Source organism: Zootoca vivipara, chromosome 13, assembly GCF_965207765.1.
Source record: "Zootoca vivipara chromosome 13, rZooViv2.hap1.1, whole genome shotgun sequence".
Classification (NCBI taxonomy): Eukaryota; Metazoa; Chordata; class Lepidosauria; order Squamata; family Lacertidae; genus Zootoca; species Zootoca vivipara.
Genome location: NC_142596.1, coordinates 52,750,040 through 52,770,743, shown reverse-complemented (window position 1 = coordinate 52,770,743; position 20,704 = coordinate 52,750,040). Strand labels below are relative to the sequence as shown.

Genomic DNA, 20,704 nt, shown 5'->3' with positions numbered 1-20,704 from the left:
GAAAGGTGGGCAGTGCAGCGGCCAACAATCTTCCCGACGGCTCTGCCCAGTCCCCCTTTTAAAGCCATTGAGGTGGTAGCATTTGCCAGTCCCTGTTTCTCAGGTAGTCCGGCACAGGCTCTCTCTTTCCTTGGCGGTTTTTAAGCAGAGTACGGGTGTCCATCTGCCAGGGGATTCCTAGAATCATAGAGCTGGAAGGGCTCTCAAGGGTCATCTAGCCCAACCCCTTGCAATGCAGGAATCTCAGCTAAAGCATCCAGGCCATACGGCCCTCCAAGCTCTGCTTAAAAACCTCCCAGGAAGGAGAAGGGAGTCCATTCCGCTGTCAATCAGCTGCAATTCTTGAGCTGCAATTCCCACATTGCAGAGGGTTGAGCTAGATGACCCCGCGGTGTCCCTCCCAACTCTACCGTTGGGAAGCTGCTTTATACCAAGTCAGACCAATCAGTCCATGTAGCTCAGTATTGTCCGCACTGACTGGCAGCAGCGCCTCTCTGCGGTTTTTAGGCAAGTGTCTAAAAACCTGGAGCTGCCGTCGGGGGCTGAACCTGGGGACCTTCTGAGGGCTACGCAGGCGCTCTGCCCCCGAGCGGCGGCCCTTCCCCTCGGCACCAGCCTACCTCGCAGGGTTGTTGGGAGGACAAACAGGGGAAGAGGGAGAGCTATGGACGCCACCTCGGGAGGAAGGTGGGACGAGTATGCCCTCAGTCACTATGCAAATAAAAGCAGGCATGTTTTGGATAGCAGCCTAAAAGCAAGAAATCTGAGTGCCGGCTCTTTTTTTTTTTCCGGCGGCCAATGCCACTCCCAAGATGGCGTCCGGCACACGTTGGTACACACTCGCACGGAAAGAGAGGGAGGCAGAGAGAGAGAGACGGAGACATAACGAGGAGCACAGAGGCAGAAACTCAATTCCCGCGCCAGCGACGGACAGAAGCGGAGAAGCTGGAGAAGCGACGGCTCGGGGGGGGCGGAGCTTCTCAAGATGGCGCTTCCGCCTTCTTCCGCCTCTCCCCAAATGGCGCCTCTGAGGCGGCCGGGGAGCGGAAGTGAGGTCAGGAGCGCGCCGGAAGCTGCTGCTCCGTCCTCCTCTCCGCCGGCTGGGAGGCTGCGCGTGGGGAAGGGCCGGCAGCCGCGGCGGAGGCGGAGGCGGAGGCGCTTTCGGAGGCCGAGGCCCGCCGACCATGGCCTCCCCGGGAGAGGTAATCCCGCGGAACGAGGCGCGGCAGCATCAGCCAGGCCTTGGTGTCCATGGCAACCCCGGCTCCCCCGCCCCCCGCGTGTCCATGGCAACCGCTCCCAGAGCCTCTTCCCGGGGGCGAACGTCTGAAGCGGCCCTGTCGCGTGTCACAGGGGGAAGCGGCCCAGTCAGTGCTGCCTGCTGCTTGGCAGGGAGGGAAGGGAAGGGGAGGGCTCGGCTCCTCAGCGCTTGCTAACCCCCCTCCCCAAGTCAGAGAGGCTATTTCATCTATTTCATAAAAATCCAGAAAATATCGCAGGTTCCCAAAGGGGGAGCTTCCATATGCGGATGGTTGACCTTTATTAGCACGTTTGCAGCTCTGGCGTCCGAGTTGGTGCCAGGCTGGGCTGATCCTCCCTGAGGTGCCTGCAGCGTTCATACCCGCCCCCCGCCCCCGAGAATTGCATGGCCCTTATCCTCGTGTCAAAAGTTGGGGGCAGGTGGGTCTGAGTAGGCGCCTCTGTTTTGCTCTGGTGGGCAGCTACTTTCCAGCACGAGTGGGCGATCTATGGCCCTCCAGATGTTACTGGGACTCCATCAGCCCCAGCTGCGCAAGGGAGGGGTGAGAGAGTTGCAATTCAGCAGCATCTGAAGGGGGGGTCCCCACATATGTCCCTCTACCCCTGTTCCAAGGCTGAGGCTTCTGCAGCTCTGCTCCCTGAGGCAATAATAATAGTCATTCAAAATGGGACCTCTTCCATGCAGAGCAGCTGCACCACCAACTGAGCTGAACCCCCCCCCCCCCCGGGTCTCTCCCAGCATTGTAACTTGAGATCTTGGAACTAGAGGTGCAGCCTGCCCCACCCTTCCATCACCCCCTGCTCAAATGCCAGCAGATTTCACCCATTGCGGTAGTTTTACCAATTCCCACCTCTCCTCCTCCCACCACTTACATTTCATTATACTTTCTCTTCATCCGCAGCTGTGGTCTTGCCCCAGCTTCCTCCCTCACTACTCTTCTTCACTCCTCTACTTCAATTCCTAGCCTTTCCCAACCTCTTCCCCAGCCTATGGGGCCTCTCCTTCTATCCACAGTCACCCTCCACACAGCAAATCCTCACCTCTTTTGGTTCACAGCCCACCATTCTCTCACAGGCCAGTCAGGTGTGGTTTTGCACCCAGGTGGAACAGGAGGACACAATACCCAAGGGCCCTAATTCTGGCCTGGTTCAAGCATGCCTATGTGTCATTTGGCATCGTGAGGCCTGCTGGCTCACAGTGGGCCTGTGACCTGCAGTTCCTTGGGAATTGTTGTGTTCCATTCACATGTGCATGATGTTAACTTGACGAGCTTTCATTCCTATTTATTCACTCAACTGTAAGTCACCAAATATTGCAGTGAAGAAAACTTAAAAGATAATGTTCACACATTGTTGTCATCAGGTGATAAACATCCATGTGTGAACAAGTTTCCAGCATTCATAAGTTGCTTCCTGTATTGCTCTTTTCTCGGTTGTGCTCTTTACTCTTCTTCTCTCTCCAACCCCACCCCCCTTTTTCTTTGTTAACTGGCTTGCAAGTTTATTCACCGGAAAACCCATCGTTCTATATACTCCCCTTCAGACACATTCTCTTCCCCAACAGTCTCCGAAGGAATCTAATTTCTGTGTCTGTCCTGAGCTCTTTTGCTTTCTCTTTGTCTCTCTCTTTTCAGGAAGTGACGAGCGACGAGAGTGGAGAGGAGAGCAACGCTATGAACTTAATGGAGTTCTCTGATGAGATCCTTTTGCACATCCTGAGATACACCCCGGTTTCAGACCTTGTCCTGAATGTCCGAAGAGTCTGCCGGAAACTTTCTGTTCTTAGTCTCGACAAAAGCCTGACGCACGCTGTGACCCTGCATAAAGACTATCAGGTGAGGAAGAGCCTCGAGGGAATCATGGGGTGTGACTGGAGCTGGGAGGGATAGCTGTTCTCAGGGATACTGAGTTTTAATTGAGGGATTCAGTCCTTCGTGTACATCAGGGTGGAGAAAGGAGATTAGTATTTTAAGTGAAAAGGCACCATGGAGATGGTGCTTCCTGGGTTTAGTGTAAGAAAATGCTTTCACTCGTCTTTATTCTGGCCTCAAACAGGGTAGGGGACTTGCAATATGGCTTTCTCTAGCAGAGAGAGAGAGAACAGGCTCACTCTGACACTTTTCAGTCTCTCTCCCAACCTTTCTTTCTCTCTGGCTGTTTCTTCAGTCTGAAGGGCAGCCTAGCTCTCCGAACACACTGCGGGGTGATCTGGCATTGCAGGCTGAAAACACTGGAAGCTTCCCCCCCCCTGCCCCCAGCTGCTTTCAAAGAGAGCCCTGTAAAGGAAGAGGTCTCTGGAGTTCACATCGAAAGTGGTGCTGCCCCCTGGACTCCTTTTACGGGTCGCTAACGTGTTTTTGTTTCTGCCTGTTGTGCACAGGTGGACAAGGACAAGGTGAAGCAGCTCATGCGGGAGATTGGCAAGGAGATTCAGGAGCTGAACATGAGCAGCTGCTATTGGCTGCCGGGCTCCACCGTCGACCAGGTGACCCGCTGCAGGAACCTGGTGAAGCTGAACCTGTCCGGCTGCAACCTCACCTCCCTCCGCCTCTCCAAGATGCTCTCTGCCCTGCAGCACCTGCGCTCCCTGGCCATCGACGTGAACCCGGGCTTTGACGCCTCTCACTTGAGCAGCGAATGCAAAGCCACGCTGAGCCGCGTGCTGGAGCTCAAGCAGACCCTGTACACGCCCTCCTACGGGGTGGTTCCTTGCTGCACCAGCCTCGAGAAGCTGCTCCTCTACTTTGAGATCCTGGACCGGTCGCGGGAGGGCTTGATTATCTCTGGCCAGCTGATGGTGGGCGAGAGCAATGTGCCTCACTACCAGAACCTTCGGGTCTTCTATGCTAGGCTGGCCCCCGGGCCAGTCAACCAGGAGGTGGTGAGGCTGTATTTGGCGGTGCTGAGTGACCGCACGCCCGAGAAACTCCACGCCTTCCTCATCTCTGCCCCCGGCGGCTTCCCCCAGAGCTGCGCTGTGAAGAACCTCTTGGACTCCATGGCCCGGAACGTGACGCTGGATGCCTTGCAGCTCCCCGGGTCTTGGATGAATGGCTCCAGCCTCCTCCAGCACTTGAAGTTCAGCAACCCTGTCTACTTCAGCTTCAGCCGCTGCAGCTTGTCAGGCAGCCAGCTGGTCCAGAGGGTCCTCAACGGCGGCAAAGACCTCCGCAGTTTAGTCGGCCTGAACCTGAGCGGCTGCGTCCACTGCCTGTCTCCCGACTCCACGCTGCGGAAAGCGGAGGACGACATTGACAGCAGCATCGCCGAGACCCTCGTCGCCTCCTGCTGCCACCTGAGGCACCTGAACTTGTCGTGCGCCCACCACCACAGCTCCGAAGGCTTGGGCAGGCACCTGTGCCAACTCCTTGCTCACCTGAAGTGCCTCCTCTCGCTGGCCTTGCCCGTCTGTGCCATCGCCGACGTGAGCCCGGTGTCTGCCGACAAGCCGTCCGTGCAGCCGGTGGCAAACACCACCTCCCCGAGTTTTGGGAAGAAAGTCCGGATCGGGGTGCAGACGTATCCACGGAACTGCTTGGAGCAGGGGAATTCCAGACCCCAGCCCTCCGTGTTTTGGACCCTGCTAGAAAGCCTCCCGTTTCTGGAGCAGCTGGAGCTGATCGGGTCCAGCTTTTCCTCCGCCATGCCGCGGAATGAGCCGGCCATTCGGAACTCGCTGCCTCCCTGCGGCCGGGCCCAGCACGTGGGGGATGCCGAAGTGGCCGCCATTGGCCAGCTGGCCTTCCTGCAGAGCCTCACACTGGCCCAGCTGCCCAATATCCTCACAGGCTCTGGGCTCGTTAACATTGGGGCCCAGTGCCAGCACCTGCGGACTCTATCCCTGGCCAACCTGGGCATGATGGGCAAGGTGATGTACATGCCAGCCCTCGTGGACATGTTGAAGCACTGCAGGTGTTTGCGAGATCTCAGGTGAGGGCCTCAGGTGAAGCAGAGGTGGGCCAGCTCCTGAATTAGCCCAGCACCGTTGCTTTCCCATCCCGTTGCAGCAGGGAGAGATCTCTGGCAGCTAGGGTTTCTTTTCTTCTGGGCAAATGAGGCTGTGTGCTGGGTCATTTTGGTGTTTAGCTAGCCGGGACTCCTAAAGAGGCAGACCGCCTATGACTTAGGCAGCGTTAGAATCTCAGATACACAGTCATGGGAAAAAGAAAGCCTTTGAATTATGTGGTTTTACATATCGGGCATAATAACAAGCCCCTGTTCCTTAGCAGGTCTTAAAATTTGGTAAATGCAACCTCAGATGAACAACAACACATGACATATTACACCGTGTCATGATTTATTTAACAGCAATAAAGCCAAATGGTATGTATTTACCTACTTAATTTATACAGCAGAAGTATTCTAGGAAGCCAGCGTGGTATAGGGGTGATGAGGGTTGGACTAGGACCTGGGAGATCAGGGTTCAAATCCCAACTCAGTCAGGAAGGTCACTGGGCGACCTTGAAGTCAGTCGCAGCCTTTTAGCCTACCTTGCAGGGTTGTCGTAAGGATTAACTGATGAGTGGGGTGAACTATGTACTACTTGGAGATAAAGGTGGGCTTCAAAGGCAACGAATAAGCTCTTCTGCTTACCTGCTTTAGAAAGCCGGAGATCTCCGTGTGGTCGCAATTGGACCCGCGCCAGTCGCAAAATGTGCCTGGCCCCTGGGGAATTTCGAGCACTGGACTCGGGTCGAAGCTGCACATTCCATCCCTAGTACATTGTCTTTAAAGGCCGTTGGTCATTAGTCCTGGGGACTACCTTTTCCTGACACTCTAGGAAACCACAGCCAGGCAGAGTCCTTGGTTTGGGCTAGATTGGTATGCGCTAGATCAGGCATATCATATCCAACTCTATAGACACTGTGATCTACTCCCAGTATAATAAAACTGGCAGTGATCTACCCATTGCCATTGCCCATAGCTGTTGAGCTCTTTTTGGGAAGGGTTGCTCACCATACAGTCCATAGCCCTCCCTCCTTCCCCCACCCAGTCGCCGGCAGCAGCGATTGGACATAGCGCCGGGGCGGGGCGCGTAGCGATCGCTCATGAAGAACCAGGCGAGCTCTTTTTTAACTACCGCAATCAACATGGAGAACCCTCGCGATCTACCTGTTGATTGCGGTCGACCAGTTGGACATTAGCGCGCTAGACCATGGGTGCAGTGGCCCTCCAGATGTTGTTGCCCAAATCAACACGCCTAGTCGTTGGAGATGGTGATGGGAGATGCAGCCCATGAACATCTGGAGGAGCGAAGAGACCGACAGGCTCACTTGGTATAAGTAGGAAGCCGCTTCGTGCGTTTGCAGTATCAAGGGGGAAGGCTAGAGAAGGAAGCAATGGGCATACACTATTCAATTCACAGTTAACATAAAAAGGCTGTCAGCTTATTGATGAATTTGTAGTTGGTTGACCAATTGACTTAAATGCTGGTGAGTTTGCTTGTCACCAAAATTGCAAGGTGGGCATCTTCCGGAGACATGGAAAGCAGTTAAATGATCAAAGCCCCCCCTCCATTGTTTGTAGCAAAGGCCATTCCTTGTTTTATGTTTTTGCTGCTTTCCCCCCATACCTAATGAAACACTAAAACTGAAATAGCCTCAAAGGAAATCGAATGAACATGCCTTTAACTCCCAGGCCTATTGATAATAGTTGGCCTTCGCTGAGCCAATGGACTCAGTGTTCTAAACAGAAAAAAATATATATTTTGATATAAAAGAGGATAGTTTCAAAGCGACTCCCTGGGTGTGGTGTCTGTCTGTGATTCACTCTGATTCTCAACCCTTTTCTAACTCTGAACATTTAAGCAGTGATATTGTCAGGGCTTAAAAACAAAAAAAGTATATTCTGGTGATAATAATACAGCAACAGTGTCACCTGGTGGACTGGATGGTGTATTGCAAAAAAAAAATTCTGACCACTTACTGTTGTGAGTACAGGTTACAGGTAGGTAGCCGTGTTGGTCTGGATCGAAGTAAAATAAAAAAATTCCTTCAGTAGCACCTTAAAGACCAACTAAGTTTTTATTTTGGTATGAGCTTTCGTGTGCATGCACACTTCTTCAGATACTTCAGATTCAGATTCTTCAGTTGTGAGTACAGTAAGTTAATGTCATAGTATTGTAGAGTTGGAAGGGACCCTGAGGATCTTCTAGTCTAACCCCCTGAGGTGCAGGAATATGCAGCTGTCCCCTATAGCAGTGTTTCCCAACCTTGTGCCTCCAGATGTTTTGGGACTACAACTCCCATCATCCCTAGCTAGCAAGACCAGTGGTCAGGAATGATGGGAATTGTAGTCCCAAAACATCTGGAGGCACAAGGTTGGGAAACACTGCCGTATAGGGATTGAATCTGTCACCTTGCTGTTTTCAGCACCATGTTCTAACCAGCTGAGCTTTGCTTTGCTTGCTCACGTGTTGCTTTGATCATGGAGCAACAGCGAAAACTGTTTATTCGCCCCTCCCCCTACATTTCCATGGCACTTCTCACACAGGGAGTCCTTCCTTTGCTTCCCTTTTATTTATTTCATAAAACTTGTTTGCCGCTTGTTTGTAGAAAACCTCTAAGCAGGTTTCCTTCCTTTGGATCTCAGTGGAGAAAATGGAAAATTCAGCTTTTGACACCTGAGACATGATGCTGAGTATCAAATAAGTGGATTCTTATCCCTGTGGCAGAGAGGTCTCCTGAGGGGAGGGTGGAGGAAGAGAGAGACACACACAGAGCAGATCATTTTCAGTAGTGTTCCTGCTTTGGATCCCTGGACCTGATCCCACACACTCCAGGCAACTGGGAAAACAGCGGTTGACAAGCTATGGCAATGATGAGACCATTGAGCAGCCTCATCTCAGGTTGCCCTGGAAATAGATGAAAGCTCAGAAGTTGTCACAGGCTTCACCTGTCCAAGAGTCACAAAAGGGGAGAGGAGTGAGTGAGGCAGGAGCAAATGCAGCCCAGTTTACAAAACGCCCAACCTCTTAACTGGAGCTTTTTGTTGGGGAGTTGTCTTCTCTTTAAAAACCCACCGATTAGTTAACTCTCCAGCTAGTTCCTTCATAGAGGTTACACCAGAGGTTTCAACTAAAATCAAATGGATTCTGCCTTCCCAAAAGCTCTGTGCTGAGCTCCACTCTGCAAAAACAGGGGTGTTCTTTCCTCTTCCCCTCTGGCTTTGCAAACCCTTCCCCTAATAATAATAATAACAATAACAATAATAATAATTTATGTATTCCCCAGCCACTCTGGGTGGCTCCCAACAGAATATAAAATGTCAAAATATAAAAACTTCCCCCTAAACAAATCTACCTTCAGGTGTAGAGCCCCACCCCCCTTGCAAGTGTCGTCTCTCCTAGGCTTGCTGTTTGGTTGACCCTTGTTTTGCCTTTGCAGGCTCGAGCAGCCCTACTTCAACGCCAGTGCCCAGTTCTTCCAGGCCCTGAGCCACTGCTCGTCCCTCCAGCGCCTCTGCATCATCTCCCGGAGTGGATCTCTGCAGCCGGACGCCGTGATGGCCTTCATGAGCACTTGCCTCGAGGTCATCATGTGCCACATGTTCACCGGGGAGTCTCTCACAGTTTGCAAAACCTTGCAGCAGTCCTTGATAAAGAGGTGAGTTCAGGCAGGTGAATCGTTCAGGCCATACCGTTACTAGGGGCAGTGCTGTGTTTTTGAGGCTAAAACAGGGAACTCCAGGTTCTCCCTCCTTGGCATCATGGCTCAGAATGCAAAGTAAAGGTAGGTGAGGCTGGAAGTGCACTGAGTGATGATTCAAGAAAGAAGATTCCACCTAAACATTAGGAAGAACTTCCTGACAGTAAGAGCTGTTCGGCAGTGCAATTTGCTACCAAGGAGTGTGGTGGAGTCTCCTTCTTTGGAGGTCTTTAAGCAGAGGCTTGACAGGCATATGTCAGGAATGCTTTGATGGTGTTTCCTGCTTGGCAGGGGGTTGGACTGGATGGCCCTCGTGGTCTCTTCCAACTCTATGATTCTATGATTTAATACGACATTGGGGACACTGAGCACATATTCAGAGTCCAGCAGAGATAAAACGCAGATGGAGCCAGGCTGAGGTTGTGTACGAATAGCTACTTAACAAATGTTCTGCCTTACACTTAATAAACAAAAGAAAAACATGTCTCCTCTCGCTGAGAGAAGTCCAAAGAAGAAAAAGAGACAAACGGAATCAGAATACGGCAAACATCCGCTCTCATGATTCCAACAATCTTTGCTGGAATGCATAACACAGGCATGCGACCTGCACAGTGAGAGAAACAGACACCTAACAGTAAGTGCATTCTCATTGCCTTTGCCTGAGCTGCTTTCAAAAGGGGCCAAGAGTTATGTGCTGCCACACGCCATCAAGGGCTCCCCTGTCTTCCAAGCTTGGCAGGGCAACTGAGAACCTCCCGCTGTGTTGTGCGCCTGCTTCCGCCCTCAGGCTGCTGGTTGACCATCTCTTGCAGCCTCTCCCAAGCTGCCTCCCTCCTGATTGGCCCCAGCCAGCACATGTGCCCATCCTGACGGGCTCCTGGGAGTTGTGGAATGGGCTCTGACTTGGGGCAGGCCGATGTCTTGGCTAAGTGGTTAGGAGGATAACTCCTAACAAACTTTTCTGTGTTATTTTCCAGTATGATGCTTATCATTATAGCTGGAAATGTCTGAATTTTACTTGGTTTTTCTTTGAAATGACAACTTTCTAGCCCTGATGACAAAGAGGAAATTTAAAAACATACCTGGGTGTATAGCATCAGCTTAAGGCTCAGGTACCAGCACAGAAGATAATAACAGGGCTGGGCTTCCTATGTCATAGAGAGTTGACGTCTTGTGTTGTTGTTTAGTTGTTTAGTCGTGCCCGACTCTTCGTGACCCCATGGACCAGAGCACGCCCGGCACTCCTGTCTTCCACTGCTTCCTGCAGTTTGGTCAGACTCATGTTGGTGGCTTCGAGAACACTGTCCAACCATCTCGTCCTCTGTCGTCCCCTTCTCCTTGTGCCCTCAATCTTTCCCAACATCAGGGTCTTTTCCAGGGAGTCTTCTCTTCTCATGAGGTGGCCAAAGTACTGGAGCCTCAGCTTCACGATCTGTCCTTCCAGTGAGCACTCAGGGCTGATTTCCTTCAGAATGGAGAGGTTTGATCTTCTTGCAGTCTATGGGACTCTCAAGAGTCTCCTCCAGCACCAGAATTCAAAAGCATCAATTCTTTGGCGATCAGCCTTCTTGATGGTCCATTTCTCACTTCCATATCTTCCCATAGCTGAGTTCTGAATGCATTTACAAGTATGCTAGTCAACCTTGTGTGCTTTTTGCTCGCTCCTCCCCCTTTAAAGTTTTATAAGGAAACCACCATATTGCCCCAATACATATCACAACACTTTGGATTTAATCCCTGCTCATCCCAGTGACAGAATAGAAATGGCGTCGGCTATGAGAAGAAGGTGAAGTTTGCAGCCTTGACAGAGGAAATAGGCCTATGGCTTGATTTAAAAGACATCTTAGTTGAGTGAACTTCATTTAATTGATTGATTAAAAGCATTTGCAAAGTTTTGCATATAAAACCCACAGTATTTTTATAGGGGGAAGCAGGCCATGAAGGCCACGCGGTCAAATTCTGTGGGACCCGCTTCTCAGTAGACACGCACAGAGGATTGTGCTGTTGCTTCTTAGATCAGAACTGGCTTGGATGATACGGGCATGTTGCACAGGGGAGGCATTCCCCATTCTCTTCCAAGATCACACTCGCCTTCTGTTTTTGCAAGTGCTCAGTTTTATTAACCTATTTACAGATTCACTGTTGAAAAGTTGCCGCCCTAGCAAGCTGTCATTGTAGGCTGCAATTATTGGGACCACCGTAACTCCTGTAGCTTAGCTAGTAGACCTGACCCACCCCATACCCGACTGCTTTGAAGTAAGCCCTATTGAGTTCAGGAGGACTTGCTCCCGGGCAAGTGTGTCGAAGACGGCAGCCAGAGCTGGGGACCAGGAAGGCCTCTGCTGTGAATTCTGTCAGTGGCCAGCGGGTGAGAGGCTCAGCTCCGCAGTGGCGGCAATATTGGGGTGGTGAGATCACTCATGTAGTTGGTGTCTTGTCTTTTGGCCTTCCCAAACTCAAGGCATCTTGTAACACGAAGAGCAGACAATGCAATAGCTGCTCAGCAAGGGTCTCCTGTGGCCGGTCTTGGCCAGTTTTGCAGCCTTGCCTTGCCAAATAAACATGCAGAGTTGTTGTAGGTTGAGGTGCGGCTCCAGGTGTTGACATACTCCGGCTCCCCCCGGCATCGCCAGTCATCCCCGGTGATGCTCCAACAACACCTGGAACCGCCTAGCCGCATATGTAGTCTTGGTAACACCTGGAGGGCCACCGATTCCCCATCCCTGCTGTTGAAGAATAGCGTCAGCCTTCAATTCACAGTGCTTTGAACCATTAGGAAAAGTGCTGCACAACTTTGGAACTTTTCTATTACACCCAGAAAGAGCTGTGGGGCGTCTGCAATCAGCTCCAGAGGAGACTTTTCCCTGTAGAGCTGCTGCCTTCGCCCCCACGCTGCTTTTCGCATTGCGGCTTTTGGGAAGCCAGCCAAGACATGGGCTGAACTCCCTGTGATGTCAGGGGGTTCTTTTCAACAGAACCCTCTCCTGTGTCTTAATTGAATTCATCAACGGGGATTTTCTCTCTCTCCTTGTAAGAACGATAAATTCTTTCTCCGGTCTTATCGTTCTTTGCCTGTCCTATAGCTCATGGCAGAGCTGATCTAAACTTTAATATCCTTTTTCCTGTGCTGGCTTATACTGCCCAGCAACCAGATTGCAGCTGTTTTCTTCCATTTCATACAGACTTCTTTTCTTAAAAAATATTTACAGCAGCAATACAAACAACACAACAATTCCCCTATTGGCCTTACTTTATTCCCCTTCACTTTATGCCATTCTGTTATTAAAGAGGGGGAGAGAGCCCTGCTAGATCAAACCGATCCACTTGCCCTGGATTCTGTCTCCCAAATGCAGCCCCCCAGATCTCTCTGAGCTTTCAACCCTTTCAATGTTGGTGCCACACTTTGTAGACATGCATCATTTCTCGAGACAGTAATTTGGTTTTACTAGCAAACCGAGGGTTAAATGAACGCCTTTCCTGCCTGGGGAGCACAGGGAGCATTCGTGCGGCGACACACAGTTTGGAAAGCCCTGCCCGAGGCAGCTCACGGACAGGGTGTGATGGTGATGCCAGCTGCCCTTGTGGGTGTTTGGTCTTCTGAGGCTTTGCTGACCTCCTCCTCCTCCTCAGTACTAATTACAACACCAATTCTCCCTTGCTTGTGTTTCCAAAATGGCACCACCTATTCGCAAGAGGCAGGTATCCGCAGCCTTCTGGGAACCTTCAGGTTGGCAGAAGTGTCAAGTATTCAGGGGGCAATGCCCCAAAGAGAGGGAAACGGCTCGCTCGCCCCCTTCCAAAGGTTCCTCCTTCTGTACTCTGATCAGCACCTGAGGCCTTGCATGAGACACAACTGGCAGCTCCCGGGGCGGGGCCTTTTCTGCGGTGGCCTCCACCTTGGGCATTGCCCTTCCTGGTGAGATCCGCCAGGCCTTTGCACTGTGCTCTTAGGCAGCTGGATAGAACGAGGAAGGCGTTTGGCTGAGTCTTTGTTATGTCAGTGGTGCTCTAGGTAGTTGTTTTGGGAATTTATTTCATTTGTTGGTTTTTGTGTGTGTCAGTTTTCTGTAGTGCATGATGTGGGAATCAGGATCCTGGACGAGGAAGGCCTTATGGTCTGAGCTGGTAGGACTCCTGCGGTGGTCCTGCCATGCGCTGACTTGGTGCCCTGACCGAGTCCTCGGAAGAGAGACTCCCACAGGTCCTCAAGGACCTTGAGATGCAGGTGGTTGCCTTCTGGAACCTGTGCTGAGGGTCCTCTTTGAGGGTCCTCTGGCATGAGAGCTTCTGAAGACTCTTGGAGCTGTCAGGAGAGAAGGTGGAGCCTTACCCCAGCTCCTCAATAGCCCTGCTGGCTCCAAGAGGGCCCAGGCCAAAGAGCAAAGGCATGGTGCATGTCCGGAGACCCAGAGTCCTTGCGCTGCTTGTGCGTAAGGGATCTACTCCCGAGTAAGCCATCCCTGGAGCTCCTTTCCTACCAGCAGCTAGGGTTTGGGTGTGGCATAGAGGGCTCTTGAGCCTTTCAGTTGCTGGCTCCTTCTCCTTGCTGAACTCCCTGTGATACAGACCCTGGACAGTTTCCTGACCTTGCTTCCACATCCCCTTGTGAGCAGTGTTAGAAACTCAGGGATATAAGCTAGGTCCTTAACCCAGGGCTACATTGGCCAAAATGCAATGCCTAGTGTAAAATTTATTATTATTATTATAGTTGTCATTTTGGGGCCAGACGGCTCGAAAGTAGCATTTTTCAAGACAACTTTCTGGTTCCTAAATTTCGTTCTGATTGTGCAGATAAAATAGAGCGGATAGAATTCTACAGGATGTGTTGCCAGAGTGTGAAAACAGGCAAGATCCCCAGATCCCCAGGCATGCATGCATCTCCAGATGGGGGAGACACCAGGGGCCTTCCGGGAGCCCGGGCATCTTCACTTGGTCGCAAGTGGCCGATAGCCAGGTGCAGAATGGTTCAGTGAGAGAGTGTTTCCCCTTGGGTCCCACTCTCTTGGGTAAAGGCTTTTACCTCCTTGGACAGAGGCCCTGGCTCTTCAGGGAATCTTCTGGAGCACAACCTCACAGACCCAGCTGTGAAGCGAGCCTGAGAGCGTAGCGTGGCCTTGCACACCTTCCTCCTGAATGCTTGAGGGGCTCTCCATTAATTTCCCCCTAGATGGAGCTGTGGCTTCGTGTTAAAATCTCCGTAACGCCTCTCCACCCCCCCCCAACCCTCTAAAGCTGCAGGGTAAGTATTTTTTACCACCACCAGCAGCAGCAGCCCCTGTCGTCGCTCGTTCTCCACTGCAGAAGTCACGCCAAGCAAAGAATCCCAATGACTTGCGATAACGGCGCTTCTGCACGGTGCGTTGAGCACAAGTGTTTGCAGAGGCAGCCCTCTCCCCGCTCCTCCTGCCGAACCTGCTGGGAGGTGGGGGGCGGCGTTAAAAGAAACGTTTGTGTTGCAGCAAGTGTCCTTTTGGACCCCCCGCCCCCGGATACCTGTTTTGTTCAGCGTAAGCTCTGCAGAGGCTTGTCTTTTCAAGGACAGGGTGTATGTGGGAGAAGGAGAGCGTGCAAGCTAGTTACACCCATGAACAATTAGCAACTGCAGCAGGCATGCCTTTAAGAAGCAGCTGGCGCAGGAGAAGCGGGGGGGGGGCACGGATCTGACATGCCGAATGCTGGCCGTGTGAGTGTCGGCTCCTGGCAAGTCATATGTGTGCATGCTGCAGAGAAGGGAAGGCAGGAGCTCTGAACACTGAGAGGGCGAGCGGGATCAGCAGTCCAAATGATGTGCCCGGTTCGATTGAACAACCTGATCTCATTATTGAGACTTGCGCTTCATTCAGCATCAGCAGAAAGGGTGGATGACGAGGTTTTCCGTTGTAAATGGCAGGAGACCTGGGGGGTGGGATGGGGTGGGGGGCTGGCTGGCTTGCTGGGGGTGGATGTGGACAAGCAGGGAGGTCTAGGAAGGGGGGGGTGCTGTGGGGCTTGGAGAAAGGATAGGGAATTGGGAAGAGTGGGATGTCCGAAGAATGTCATCAGAGCCCCTGTTGGAGCAGAGGAAAACATTTGTTTGTATTTGTTTTTGTTGTTATTTGTCTGGAAAAGAATTACAGTGGTGCCTCGCTAGACGAATTTAATTCGTTCCACGGGTCTTTTCTTATAACGAAAAATTCGTCTAACGAATCCCATAGGAATGCATTGAATTTTTTTTAATTTGTATTTTTGTCCATAGGAACGCATTAATTGAATTTCAATGCATTCCTATGGGAAACCGCGATTCGCTAGACGAATTTTTCGTAAAACGCATTCGTCTAGCGAGGCAAGCTCCGCTTGAAAAATCCTTTCGTTAAGCGGAAATTTCGTTAAGCAGGGCATTCGTTAAGCGAGGCACCACTGTATAGGCTGCCTTTAAGAGCACACTCTCTCAAGGCGGTTTCCATCATGAAATATTAAAAGCGCAATATGACACAATCTGAATTGTCACGCACAAGTGAAACCGTCAATAGCAAAACACATTCCTGCTTCTCGTGCCCGAAAAAGCCCCACCTAAAATATCCATGACCACAGACCCTCAGCAGAGAGGGGAGGCAACTTGTAGGTAGGGCAAGATTATCTCCAGTCCTGGAGAACCGCTGCCAGACAGTTTAGACAAAACTGACGTCTGTACCAGGCAGCTCCCTGTTCCTAAGGGAGGGAGGGAATGTATTTATTTCCCTGCATTATTCTCCTGCACCTCTGTCGGATCCCTCCTCTGTCACCCTCTCGCCAAGCCCTAAACATCTTGGCCTTCCCTTGCAGGAGGGAATATGAGAGAGGAAGAAAAACTTTCTCCATGCCTTGAATTTCCTTCAGATTCCTACCACATGGTGCAAAAGGTTTCCTTCAGTCCTGTTTTCAGGAATATTTATCCTCAGCCGGTGGATTGAGGCCAGGTATATTTAAAGGTGGAGTCACACAAACACTCCCGCCTTTCCCCCCCTTTATGACTTTTGTTTTAAGAGAAGGCAGAAGCTGAGAAGGAATTAAACGTGGGCCTTAGAAACCTGGAATATCCCTAAGTACTCCAAAAGCAGCAGGCGCCGCCTTCGTTTTCCAAGCTTCTCCCTGAAACCAAGAGAGTGAAGAACTTGGCCGTTTTCAAAGTGAAATCTTTGTTTGTCAGAGAACTGCTGGATGTGCCATTTTAACCTCGCTGGAAATCAGATTCCACAACTTGCACTGGGATTTTAACTAGAGGTGTTCCTTGGCATGATGGAAGCAAGTAAATCTGAGCCCAGTTCAAGAGGATTGGAGCCCAGCCCCATGATTCAAATAAACAAGGGCTGAAATCTCGCAGAGACGGATCCAGTGTGCTTGCTCCAGGAACATATAACACTCACAAGGCATACCCTCCAGGCTTTTGTGGCCTGCCATCATTCCTTGCATTTGCTGGCCTGGCAACACATAGCTGGTGTGTGTGTGTGTGTGTGTGTGAGTGAGAGAGAGAGAGAGAGAGAGAGAGACTTCGGGCTGCCTTGGGGCCTGTTTTGTACAGATTTGAGGAAATGTCAGCCAGCATAAACAGATCACTAAAGGAAGTTGGTCTTACTACACTCCCAGGAGATGGAAGGGCTCCTTGCTTTGCTGTGTTGTGACCCCATGGACCAGAGCATGCCAGGGGTAGGCAACCTAAGGCCCCAGGGCCGGATGCGGCCCAATCACCTTCTAAATCCGGACCGCAGGCGGTCTGGGAATCAGCGTGTTTTTGCAAGAGTAGAATGTGTCCTTTTATTTAAAATGCATCTCTGGGTTATTTGTGGGGCATAGAAATCCGTTCTTTGCCCCCCAAAAATATAGTACGGCCCCCCACAAGGTCTGAGGGATGGTGGACCGGCCCACGACTGGAAAAGTTTGCTGAGCCCTGGCCTAGACGATCAAACCAAGAATTGGAGGTTTTCAGATAGCATAAGAAGGGCCTGCTGGATCAGGCCAATGGCCCATCTTTAGTCTAGCAGCCTGTTCTCCCAGTGGCCAGCCAGATGCCCATGGGAAACCTGCAAGCAGGATCCGAGCGCAAGAGCAACTCGCCTCTCCTGTGGTTTCCAGCCACTGGCGTTCAGAAGCATTGCTGCCTTCAGTTGTGGAGGCAGAGCAGTCATCCTGGCCAGTAGCCATCCATAGTCCCCTTCTCCTCCAGGAATTTGTCCAATCCTCTTTTAAAGCCATCTAAGTTGGTGACCTGTTGCTATTGTCCATCGAGTTTTTGAGACAGCATCTCAAAAAGCAGAGACATTGTCTTGTCGAAAAAGATCCGTATAGTTAAAGCTATGGTTTTCCCAGTAGTGATGTGTGGAAGTGAGAGCTGGACCGCAAAGAAGGCTGATCACCAGAGAATTGGTGCTTTTGAATTATGGTGCTGGAGGAGACTCTTGAGAGTCCCATGGACTGCAAGAAGATCAAACCTCTGCATTCTGAAGGAAATCAGCCCTGAGTGCTCACTGGAAGGACAGATCGTGAAGCTGAGGCTCCAGTACTTTGGCCACCTCATGAGAAGAGAAGACTCCCTGGAAAAGACCCTGATGTTGGGAAAGATGGAGGGCACAAGGAGAAGGGGACGACAGAGGACAAGATGGTTGGACAGTGTTCTCGAAGCTACGAACATGGGTTTGACCAAACTGCGGAAGGCAGTGGAAGACAGGAGTGCCTGGCGTGCTATGGTCCATGGGGTCACGAAGAGTCGGACACGACTAAACGATTAAACAACAAGTTTGTGACCATCACTGCCTCCTGTGGGAGAGAGTTCCACAGTTTACATGCTGCATGAAGAACCTGGGGGGGGGGGTGAAGCTTAAGCTAGAGGAAGGTCTATCCCCCCCCCCCGGCCAAGTCCTGATGTGGCCATGGGAGGCTGCTTTATACTGACCACTGGTCCACCTCACTCATTGTCTGCACCAGCCTTCAGCCAGAAGGTTGACCCTGATGGGCAGGGACGCCTCCAGGGTGGGATCTTTCCCAGCCCTACTGGGAAACACTAGAGGTTGGACCTGGGATCTCATGCATACAAAGCGGGGTGTTCTACCATGGAGTAACGGTCCCTCTCCAAAGGAAGGGGGAACTCTTTGCAGCCCAGGGAGATGCACTGCCAATAGCTCAGCGCAGCACTGAGTTTGCCCACTCCAGCCGTGGCAGTCTCTTGAGAGAGCTCTAGAAGCAGGACGGACTTTGGGTCCGGGCTCTGTCCCAAAGCAAGAGTAGATGGAAAGCGCCTCTGGGGCAGGAGCAGAGCACAGTTCCTCCATTGCTGGGTCAATCATTGCAGGGATGAGGAGGAGTAGTTTTCAAATCCATCATGGAAATACTAGTTTCTGGAAGCCACAGGAAGGGAGAGGGTTCTTGCGCTCGGATCCTGCTTGGGGCACCTGGTTGGTCACAGTGAGAACAGGATGCTGGACTAGAAGGGCCTGATCCAGAAGGCTCTGCTTCTGTGCTTACATTTTCTGGACATGCAGGCTCTGCCCCTTAGCCCTTGCAGTGTGGGCACACTCTGGCTTGTAGAGTTAAGAGGAGAGGCTTCCTGCAGCCTCCCCAGGTTCTCTCCCAGCTCCAGCTCCATCTCCTTCGCCTTGCCCTCAGCAGCTCCTCCCTCCCCTCCCTGCTCCGGTGATCGCACCCTTAAAATATTTATCTTCTCTCTCCTGTCCCCCACTCCCTTTAATTGTCGTTTAGTCAAGCTGTAAATATTTAATTCTTATCTCTCCCCCCCCCAGCTCCCAGAGATGGCCCTGCAGCTCATTAAGCATCGCCATCCTCTCCTCCTCTTCTCTGAAATGCCCCCTCTTGTCCTGCAGCCACTTTCTAGGGAAGCGTGTGCAAGTCAGGCGCTTATTCTGTGGCATTTGGCCTTGGTCGCCAGAGCACAGGTGTGAGAGTCTCTGGCTTTGCCGCGGTTTCAAATCTGAGCAGGCAGAGGGGGGCTCCTGCCTCTTCTCTGCAGAGCCCAGGGGAAAACCGGGTAGTGGGATTGCTCCCACGCAAAACATGTCCCGGGACTTGTGCGTTCCTCGCTGCTTGCTCCTGAGTAGGTCCAAGTGTGGCTGCAGCTTAAGTTTGCGGGCATCTGGGCCGCTGGAAGCATTTGCTGGAGTTGGCGGGTGGTTGGCGGGTGCAAGCTCTCTTCCTGGAAGTCTTGTTAGTTCTGTGCTTTTTGCTGACTGTTCTCGGGGCACCTGAGCCACCAGGGGACTTGCCAGGAGTCATGCCAGTAGCCAGAGAAGGATCCAGGGCTGGCCAAGAGTCTAAGCAGGCTGGGTGACGAGAGAGGCAAGTCAGAGCAGTCCAGGGTCAAGGGTGGCAGAGGCAGGGAGCAGGCAGTGCCCAGAGCCAAGGCATTGCTCCAGCCGCTCTTTGGGGGGGGATTTTGAGCGGGAATTGATGGAGCCACCCCCCAGCTGATTCCCCCCCCCCCGAGGTCTCCTTGAGAGGAGGGTCTTACTCCTGGGGCATCCTTGCCTGGAGCGCACCTTTCCAGATGGGCTGGATTTCTACCTGGCCTTTACAGCACCAGTTCTCCCTTGGCCTTGGGTACCCACCCGGCCTCAATGTCAGAGGCTTGCCCTGGGTATGGGAATCGCCCTTGTTGCAGAATCCCGCCTTCTCAGCCCTGGACAGAGCCAGGCAGGGCTTGGTGGGAGTCCCATGCTGAAACCTGACACTCTGCCTGTGGTCTTAGGGATGTTGTTAGACTCCTCCTCCCATCCCCCCTGTTCCCTGTCCACTTTGGCTGGGGCCGATGGGAGTTGGGGTCCAGCAGTATCCAGAGGCAGGCAGGTTTCCAATCCCTTTCCTATCCAGTGGCAGACTCTGCGCCGGTTCTTTTTGGAACATGCGTGCCTTGTGTTAGGTGAAATAAGTGGTGTGTGTGTGTTTTAAGGGCGGTGGTGGGGAGATGAAAGGGGTGTCAGCTTGGCGCTCGGGGGAGGCAGGCAGGTTTGGGGGTGCAGCATCAGCCTTGGCGCCCCCCCTCAACAACCAGCTTCCCAGACGGAGAGGAACTGTGGCACATCCTTCAGCATCAGAGCAGGCAGCTGCTCTCTGGACTCACCTGATTCCCATGGCCAAGAGGATTCTGGGGCGCAGTGCAGCCTTCCCAGCGCAGCCGGCTGTTCTGTTTTCACCCAGGGAGCAGGCAGGGAAAGGATCCTGGTCCGCCAGGCTTGGGGCTGCAGCTCTGTGGGGCCTGAGAGCAGCCGTAGCTGGGCGGCAGAGCACCTGCCTTGCAAGCAGGAGGTCCCGGGTTCAATCCCTGACCAGGTAGGGCTGGGAGAGACACTCTGCCTTGAAGCCCCAGAAGTTTAAGCAGGGCTGCACTAGGTGGACCAAAGGTGTGTTCTTCCAGTGTAAACAATGGCCCTCGAACGGCATTTCATTTAAAACTTATTTTCTCTGCTGTGCCCTCCTTTCCCTTGCCTGCCTCCACCCTCCTTCCCCCTCCCCCTCCTTCCTGACCTTGAGAAGGCTCCTGCCCTCCTCCTCCTCCTCCTCCTCGGTCACTGCTTGCTTGCCATGGGCCGGCGGCTGCTGCTGCGGCGGCTGCCAAATCCCTCTTTGCTAGCCTAAGCATGTCTGCTGGCTGGGTCCCCGCCTCCGATTGCGGAAGGCTTAATGTATCGCTGGCGTAGTGAATCATTTAAGATCTCGTTCCAGCTTTCATTGTCTGTTTGGCTTCCTGCTCTCTTGGAACCCTCCGAGTAAGGCTGTCACTTTGAATTAATAATAAAGGCCGGGGGGGGGGGAGAGGGCTCCTCCTTGGCTTGTGT

At 52.3% G+C, this 20,704-nt stretch overlaps 1 protein-coding gene across 1 annotated transcript in view; it reads left to right on the top strand.

Annotated features, from left to right (window-relative positions):
- Positions 1-1,055: 1,055 nt before the first annotated feature.
- The window catches only part of FBXL18 (F-box and leucine rich repeat protein 18), a 32,079-nt gene continuing 12,430 nt past the window's right edge, over positions 1,056-20,704 (top strand). Inside the window, exons 1-4 of the mRNA XM_035131741.3 lie at positions 1,056-1,202; positions 2,895-3,095; positions 3,641-5,190; positions 8,646-8,864. Of these exons, the coding sequence (XP_034987632.3) occupies positions 1,185-1,202; positions 2,895-3,095; positions 3,641-5,190; positions 8,646-8,864 (1,988 nt within the window). The 5' untranslated portion in view covers positions 1,056-1,184. The remainder of the gene's footprint in view (positions 1,203-2,894; positions 3,096-3,640; positions 5,191-8,645; positions 8,865-20,704) is intronic.